Genomic DNA, 8922 nt, shown 5'->3' on the forward strand with positions numbered 1-8922 from the left:
TTCCAGCTCGGGTGGCGGAGGAAGGCTGTAGAGCTCACAGCCGAACCGCAATGGATGGATGGATTCATAGGTGGATGGATGGCACACTGCCGTGGAGGAAATGTGCCTGGCGGGAGCCAGCCAGACACAGGGGGAATGTTCCCCACGAGGGGAGGTCCTCCATCGCCGTGCGGCTGTCCCTTCCACCGGGTTGAATCCACAGACTGCACAGACCCCACCCATTTACAAACTTTCTTTCTGCAGCTCGATTACCATTTTGGGCTGCATATTTTATTAACTGCAGTTTATAATCTGCAAAATAGGATTTTTTGTTTGGGGGCATTTGTTTTTCTCAGTTGTCTCTAAGCGAAAGTTTGTGTGTGTGTGTGGGTGGGGGGAGAGCGAGGTAGAGGAACAACATATAAAAGCCTAGAGGGCCCTCTAGTGGCTGCAACTGGTAATGTTTACTGGTTCATGTCTATGAATGAACATTTCAAGCTTCAATCAAAAATTGCGTTATGAATATGGAATAAAAAACGTATATTAGTCGCTTTGGTGTATAAGTCGAAGGACTTGCAAATCTATGCAAAAAAGGTGTGACTTATACGCCGGAAAATACGGTAAGTTCTCCAGCTTGTCACTAGGGGTGAGTTGTCTGTCTCGTTTGTATTTATGTGGCTCTGTGAAGGATTGGCAAACTTTACTGGATAGGCAAAATGTGGAGTAGGCAGAAATGCCTCGACTCCCCGTGACACTGCTAATGAAGAACTTAAATGAATGAATGAATGTATTTGGTCATGATGTCATTTAACTTTCAGTGGGTCTGCCTTGTATACATTAAAAAGCTTAAAATTCCAGATTGAAAAATTGACCAGCATGATTCTAAAAATCGCAAAACTAAATTTCTCCACCTAAAAGAGAGTCCGGCATTGATAAACTAGGCTTATCTCAAACAGTGTTTTAGTAAAAAAAAAAAAGGTATTTCGGAAATGTAATTAATCTGAAAATTTTATGACGCTACCAATCAAAATCTAATTTTTCACGTTTCATGTGCTCATCTGAGTGATGTAGTTTTCATATTTAAATTAGAAGCTTTAAAAAAAAGTGTTTTTAATCAACTGGTTTGATAAAAAGGCACATTTTCAGTCGGTATAGTAAATCTCCCTGCTACAAACACACACTATGTAACTCAGTGCACACAATAGCATTTACACACACTGACACACAAATAAACAGCTTAACATTTTAATTTAAAAAAAAAAATCCAGATTCTGTGTCTTGTTAAAATAAAAGAACAGTAATAACCAAGAATACATTCAGAGACTGCCCCCTCTTTGATACAACTGGGGGTGCTTGGCATCGCGCCCCTATCGCGCGGCCCCCTGGTGGGGTGTGCCCTTGCCTGCCGGCGCGCTTGGGGCCCTTGGTATCGGGGGCTGGGCGCTTGGGCGTGTGTCGGCTCGGCCTGGTGTCTGCCTGGTGGGGCTCGGGTCCTCTGGCCCTGTCAGGCCTTGGCCTGGGTGGTGTGAGTCCTCGGTGCCCGGGCCTCGGTGCCTGGACCTGGACCTACATCGGTGTGGCGGGTGCCGACGGAGGCCTATGAGTTTGTCGCTGTTGGCCCCGGGGGGTCACTGTATGTGGTTACTGGTGGGGATCTTCCGGTTCTCCCCTGTGGTCCCTTCTGGGGGGTGGGTGGGTGGTTCGCCCTGTGTGGGTGGCTCTGGGGGCTCCGCGGTCGGGGTCCCTCCTGGGGTCTTGGGCTCTGGTCCCCCCTTTTTCGTCTGCCTCTGGTCTTGGGGGTCGGGTCTCTGCTGCTTCACAATTACTAATAAATGTTCTATTAGAGAAGCCTTATACACTTATGCATGCTCACAACCACACACAAATAGAAGCAGGGATGTTTATGTAGGCTTTATATGTAGATATATAGATATGTATGTGAGTGTATATTCATGTGTATGTATGTATGTATGTATATAGGCGTAGGTATGGGTATATATATTTATTGAAACTTACTGCAAAGCCATGAATATTTTAAGTTCTTTATACATATGTATTTTGTTGCTGTGTTTTGTCATGTTCTTTGCAGGTGAACAGACAGTGGCCGGGTGTTTTGAAGTGTGCTCTATTTGTATATATTTCTTATATTTTGGAGTCTTACTTTGTCTTTTCTTTCTTTCTATCCTATTAAAAAAAAGAATACATTCAGAGAATTACCTAAAAAAGAATGTCAATATAAAAAAAATTTCATAATAATGGTGTGGAGAGGATGGCTGTAAGGGGAGAAGGGAGGCCATCAAAAAAAAAAAAAAAAAAAAAAAAAAAAAGAATACATTCAGAGAATTAACCCATTAGGCTGACAGGAAGTTGTGTACGTTTTTATTGAGATCTAAAAGTTGGAGCTTGTCACTGCAGGAAGCACACATGACTAATTAGGGTGAGAGATGTGTCGGGGACAGAAAAGACGTATTTTGAGCCTTCCACACAAACATCGGTGACAAGATGGTTTAATCATATTCACCGATGAGTCAAAACATTATGACAATGAAGTGATGAACACTGTTCATCTAGTGACAAAATCATGTTTAATTATAATTATTAACAAGAAGAAATAATGTTACAGCCCTGGCCTCTAGAGGCTGTGTAGTCTCTCTCTTTGTTTATGCAGGTGTGGGAATACACTCAGCTGATTGGCTGCCAGGAGGCTGGACCAGCACCAATCAGATGATGATGAGGTCCACCTGCACCCTATAAAAGGCTCCTGGAATCATTCCTTCAGTGGGGCAGTTTTAGGCAGAGGTTTTATACAGCTGACTGCCACTTTGGTTGTTGTAGCCTTTTCTGTTTGGGTAACCTTTAGAGTATTTTGTACGCCGGATCCCTTTTTTTGTCTGTGGAACATTTTTCTTTGTAATAAACCCCTTTTAAAATCAATCAACTCCATCGTTTTGTTTTTTTAAATCTCTGGACACATTTTATGTTACACCCTCTGATACTCTAAACCTGGAGGTGTAACAAATAGCATATTGGACAAGGGTGGCTATGAAGTTTTAAACCATTGTATGAATCTGTGGAGATATAAAAAAAAAAAAATAAAAAAAATTGGGACCTTACAATGAAAACTGAAGTGAAAACTACCGTATTTTCCAGCGTATAAGTCACAGTTTTTGCATAGACTTGCCAGTTCTGTTAGTTATACTCCGAAGCAACTTAAATATGTTTGTTTTTCTTTTTTCCATATTAATAACACTATTTTTAACTGACGCTTTAAATTCCTAAGAACTGCAACAGCAAGTCTTCCAGTGCGCGCTCGCTTCACTCAGCTGGTGCAAGAGGAGGAACGCTGGCGGCTCCGGCCGCGATGGATGGCACCGTTCACGTGAAGCTGTTTTGACCATTAAATAAACGCATAATATATGGGACTTAAACACCAAAGTGACTTAAATGTGTTTTTTTCCTCTTCATGATGCTTTTTTGACTGATGGGACTTATTCTCCGGAAAATATGGTGTGTTAAATGTTACACCGTGTGGAGCTAAAACAATCGTTCAGGTGTCATGTTAGCTTCAAATGTCAAGTTATTGAAAGTTTTTGCTTCTTGGATATTTATTACCCAACAATGAATTTTATTTTCTAACACCATTTTCTCTTTTTTTTTTTCTCCATAGTTTTTTAATTTGGTCTGCATTCTGTTATTTTAGCCATTCATAAATCAAAGGATTTGTTTCGTTCAGGAGATGGCTGCTATAACTCTTGGCCTTTGTAACTTATTACTAAATTAACTCACAGAAATACGAGAGCTCTTAAATTACTTCAAAAGCATTGCTCCCTTTAGCGTACTTGTCTTTTTCTTTTTTAATTAAATTTCAGTTTATAACTACTCTGATACATTTAGCCTCTTGCTAGTGTTTTGTTACTTTCAGCTCGGCCTTTTACAACTTTAAGCTTCTAGCTACAGTTTTTCTCCTTCTAGCTTTTAGCTTGTGTTCTGCTTTTTTAGCTTTAACAACTGGTTTTGGCTTCTTCAGCTAATTTCATCAGTCGTTCATGTGCTACTTTAGCCTTTATAACTCAACATTCACACTGAAATGTCACATAAAATGCATTTTCTCTAGTTGAAACGACTCTTAACTGGCTTACAAATAAATATAATTATGATTAACAATTTACCAATGAAGCAATCTGTAGGCGTTAACACTATTTAACTTCAAATTGCAACCACCTGGAAAATTTCCATCTTACTCAGACAATGATGCATAAATATACACAGAAGGAACTTTTTTTTTTAGCCATGTTTTGAGGCTTTGGAGAAGCATCTTGTCCCCATAAATCTTAATTACAATGAAAATCAGCCCTTCAGGTAAATGTCGGGTAACAAAACAAAAAGATGAATATGAATACATCTGCCTATAGATCATCCAAATGATTCTACTGTAGAACTTTACCATTTAGATAATTGGATGCACGTTACTCATATTTTTCTTTACTGTCAGCAACTTTTACTGCCATACATATCAGTTCAACAATTAAAACCAAAGATCCTGATCATATAATACTGAAATCGTCTGACTTTAATTCAAAATGCCTTCAGTCTATTTGCTTATGCACTGCATATGATCCTTCATATGTCTTCAGTGCCGTCATTACTGAGGACATCTGTGCAGCACATCTTTAATCATGTCCCTGCCAAAAGAGACAAGAATACACTCTTAACGAATTTAATTAAATTGCAAATCATCCGTCTTTCTGCACTTTTTTTTTTTTCCTCGTGCGTTTAAGAGAAACAGTATTTACCCTGCTCTAAAAAACCCACCTCCAATCATTTATTACCATGGGAGTGGGTTAGGTGAGACGTGCGCTTCTGAAGCACTAACGAGCATCCAGTCTGGAGAGCGAATGTGCATAATTAGTCTGTTTTCGTCTGAATAAATGCACTTTATGCCAAGCTGATGCTACTGAGCGCTCATGTGAGAAAACCTCAGCATGCAAAGAGAAAATTTGCATGTTCCTATATAAGATAATGTCGGTGGACTGGGAATGATCAGGCCACTGCTGAGCTGGGAGGGTGGACAGCACAGGATTGCTTACAAACAAAAATGGCTGTCAGTCTGCATTGCAATGGTGTAAGTTTTGGCTGTCTGATCATGCTCCTGCATGCTCAACAGAGAGCGACACCAGCTGAGGGGAAAAGCATTCAAACAAACAAAATAATAAAACGGGTCCAACGATAAGAGCAAGTGTCTGAGCTCTGTGTTGGGTGTCTCTATCCACCAACACGATCAACAGACGGGAGTGGGAGCACAGCCATGTGGAAAGAGCACGAAAAAATACCTCCCAGACTGTAATAAATCATATCAGTGATGCATTAACACATTCATGAGGCAGTGAGGTGAACAGAGATGTGAAACAAAGAGGCTGTGATGTGAGGATTGCATGAGACGTGTTGAAAACTCAGCCCAAGTGTTTCAACAGCAGGTTTCACTACCAGGACAGCGATGTTCATTGTTGAACCATAAAATGCTACAAAATCTTATAAAGATTTTATTTTCTCCATGTGAGACAGTTTGAAGCCTTCAGGTGATGCAACACTTCGGATATTAAGTCGAGCACTGACCCGTATGAGCAGCTTGAACACGTCTCACCTAAGTGACCGACTTACAGAAAGATAGGTGGCCACTTTTTGCCTTTCGGTCTCGGATAATAATTAGGGGTGCAAATCTGTGTCTGGCAATTTGATTCAGTTCCGATTTTTGGTGTCACGATTCGATTCAATAATCGATTTTTAGATTCAGAAACTATTTTTTCTATTGAAATGGTCAAGTTTTTCATTTATGTAAATGACATATATGCAACGATTACACAACAAAGTAAACAAATAGAACATTTATTTAATTCAAAATCTTTTTGCATCGTTCTATATTTATACCAAAATCAGGAACAAAATTGCACATAATGCTGTAACTTTAAATTACCAGTAGTAGGTTAGCTTAGCTGCCTGGCTTTTTAAAAAATAAAATAAAATAAAAAAATCTAGGAACAAATAATTCATCTAAATAATGTTTGTGCCTGTCTGGAAGTGTGTGAGTGCATTCAAATGAGCAAAATATCTACAAAAAAAAAAAAAAACACTGAGTTTTAATGAAACTTGTAGAAATTATAAAATGCATTCCTTCAAGAAACACTAGGCCTTTAATTGATTAATTCTATTTTTTTGTTACATTTGCAGGGGGAGTTTGCATGTTCTCTCCGTGCATGCGTGGGTTTTCTCCTGGTACTCCGGTTTCCTCCCACAGACCAAAAACATGCATGTTAGACTGATTGGTAATTTAAATTGTCTCTAGGTGTGAGTGAGAGAGTGAATGGTTGTCTCTGTGTCCCTGTGATGGACTTGCGACCTGTCCAGGGTGTCCCCCGCCCCTCGCACAGTGATTGGTGGACATGGGCACTGGCGACCCCTGTGACCCAAAATGGAAGAAGCGGGTAAAGATAATGGATGGATTTGCAGGGATTTGCTGTATTTTGATATTTTCATCCATCCACTGATGTTTTTCAAAGTGACCACAGTCTGAACGGTCATGTCGCATGTCGTCTGACTTTTACATGATTAAAGTAGGGGTAAGCAGAACGATTCAGATATTGATATATCGAAACCATCATGTTAAATCTCAGAACTCTGCATGTCTTCAGCTACACAACAGAAGTCCAGTTGATTTGTCTTTTTAAAACTTTATCAATTTGACATGTCCGGTGATGGGCTTGCAACCTGTTCAGGGTGTACCCCCCTCCTCGCTCGTGACTGCTGGACATGTGCACCATCAACCTCCACGACCCAGAAAGGAAGAAGCGTAAAGATATTGGATGGAGACATTTGTCCTGTCCTGGATGACAGAATTTACACCAACATAGGATACTAACGGTGACACACAAACGTGTTGGATTGTATCAATATGACGGGTTCAAAACTTGAGCTTGTTTCTAATTTCAGTGCGTCACTCCCATTCCAGATGTGCGATTTTAAACTGGAGTAGGCAAGATAAAATGTAAACACTGGACGAAACAATCAGATAATTTAATCGGTTCTGATTGTACAACTTCAGAAACATGTGTAGCATCTTTATTTACTTGTGTAAACACAGCGTGCTGACTGTGATATGTCTTCTGCGCATGCAGGTCACGTTAGGGTCATAAAGAGTTCATACTGGAGTCTGACGACGGTCCGATTTAAATTATAATGTGAACGAAAACGCAAAACCATCAAATCTGAGCAAAAACATCTGAACTGAGCATTAAGATCTGCATTGTAAAAAAAATTAAACTCGTTCTTTCTTACAAGAATTTTATTGCTTCAAGATTTTCTTTTAAAATCTCCATTAGTGGAAAAGAGGTATAGAATAAATCAAATAAACAGCATACACTAGCAGAAGTGTAAGTTATCATTTATTTGATGCATCAAAAGGATAAAAATATTTATCTGAACCCATTTTATATGAAAGTCTTTCGTCAACCACAAAGCCTGAAATGTTAAAAATTCAATCTGAATCGTCTTCAAGATCAGGAAAACTAATTCACGAGGACAGTTTAACACAGATTTGACATTTTTATTTGGTTTCCTGTTTGCTTGTTCCATCAAAATGCTTTTTGACATATTTAGTTTTATTCATAAAAATAAGTTGTCTGAAGGATGAACAAATTGCTTAAAAAAAAAAACTATGCTGCCACCTCCTGGGCAAAACCCTGCATGAGACTGCTGCAATGACCTTCATTTTGCACCTCATTACACGCTCAGCTCCTCCGAGGATCAAGAGAAGCGTACGCTCCCAGCAGATGTGTAGTAGCCAGTGCAGTCTGTCGAATATCTCTGAGACAGGTGGACAGCGTTCAGCTCGAAGCCACCGAAACAAAACGCAGCAAATTTCTGTGAAGGAAAACAAAACAATATATACATTTAAGCTTCAAAACTATTTTATTGTAGATAGCTCAGAGTGTCTTCAAACGTACATCCTTAAAAAAACATTTTTATCTGATAAGTGTTAAAATATCAAAATTATTTATTGACAAAGAGAAGAGTAACATATTTGTGTTCTATTTCATATAGGCTTCGCCCTTTAAGGCTGTCGCTGATGGTTTATCCCGTTATGCAGAGCATAAGCACTGAAAAAAAATTAGTCCACGCCCACCTGCTGTGTGGGCCCACCCGGTCCGTATAAATTACGTTAAGAGCGGGAAATCGGCTCCCATTTTTTCTTCAGCGAGCTAATATAGCACTGTCAGAAGAACAAAGAAGATAAATTGTGTAAATGACCAACCTTTGCGAAAGATGCTTGGCCCGGCAGTCGACCTCCGGTCGTCCGGTGAGTTCTCCTCCCCGAGGAGAAGATGACAGCAGTCTTATTCCAAGGTAAGCGTCGTGGAACATTTCCCAGTGACAGGTCACTACACGCTGGACAACGCCATCTTGTGGTTTTCCTCTTATCGCCGACCCTCGGGGCGAACCGGATGGTTCCTCCGGGGCAAGGCGTGCTCAGCTGCAGCCCCGCTGCTCTTTCCCTCCTGGGGAGCGTAGTGTAGGTGGAGGGGGGCTGAGTGAATGCTCACCCCATCCCACCTCGTTTCGCATCGGCGATCACACCGCTCCCGGCCGACGGCGCCCTCAGGGGTTGCCCGGCGGAACCCAGGAGGAGGCTGACATGAAGGGACCCCTTTTTTCTACGTCCCTCGCCTTTTCCCGCCAGTTCGGATGATCGGCGGAAAGGTTATTTTTCACTGGGCTCCACTCTGGCTCACCGTCTTGATCCATACGGCCTCGCGTTCCAACAGGACGTTCCACGGGCGAGGCCGCAGACGGTTCTTTCCTGGTAGATTAGAGGAGTCGGTCCCCAGTCCGCTCCCATCACCAGAGTTGAGGGATTCACCGAGCGGGGCTATTCCTCGGTAACCCCCCCCC

The 8922-nt window shown here is 41.1% G+C and overlaps 1 protein-coding gene across 1 annotated transcript in view; it reads right to left on the reverse strand.

Moving 5' to 3' along the window:
* Positions 1–7459: 7459 nt before the first annotated feature.
* ascc1 (activating signal cointegrator 1 complex subunit 1) overlaps positions 7460–8922 on the reverse strand; it is a 13294-nt gene continuing 11831 nt past the window's right edge. The window contains exon 9 of the mRNA XM_037691105.1: positions 7460–7893. Coding sequence (XP_037547033.1) covers positions 7777–7893 — 117 coding nt within the window. The 3' untranslated portion in view covers positions 7460–7776. The remainder of the gene's footprint in view (positions 7894–8922) is intronic.

The sequence above is a fragment of the Nematolebias whitei genome, chromosome 17 (genome assembly GCF_014905685.2).
Source record: "Nematolebias whitei isolate Nwh7 chromosome 17, NemWhi1, whole genome shotgun sequence".
NCBI classification, from domain to species: Eukaryota; Metazoa; Chordata; class Actinopteri; order Cyprinodontiformes; family Rivulidae; genus Nematolebias; species Nematolebias whitei.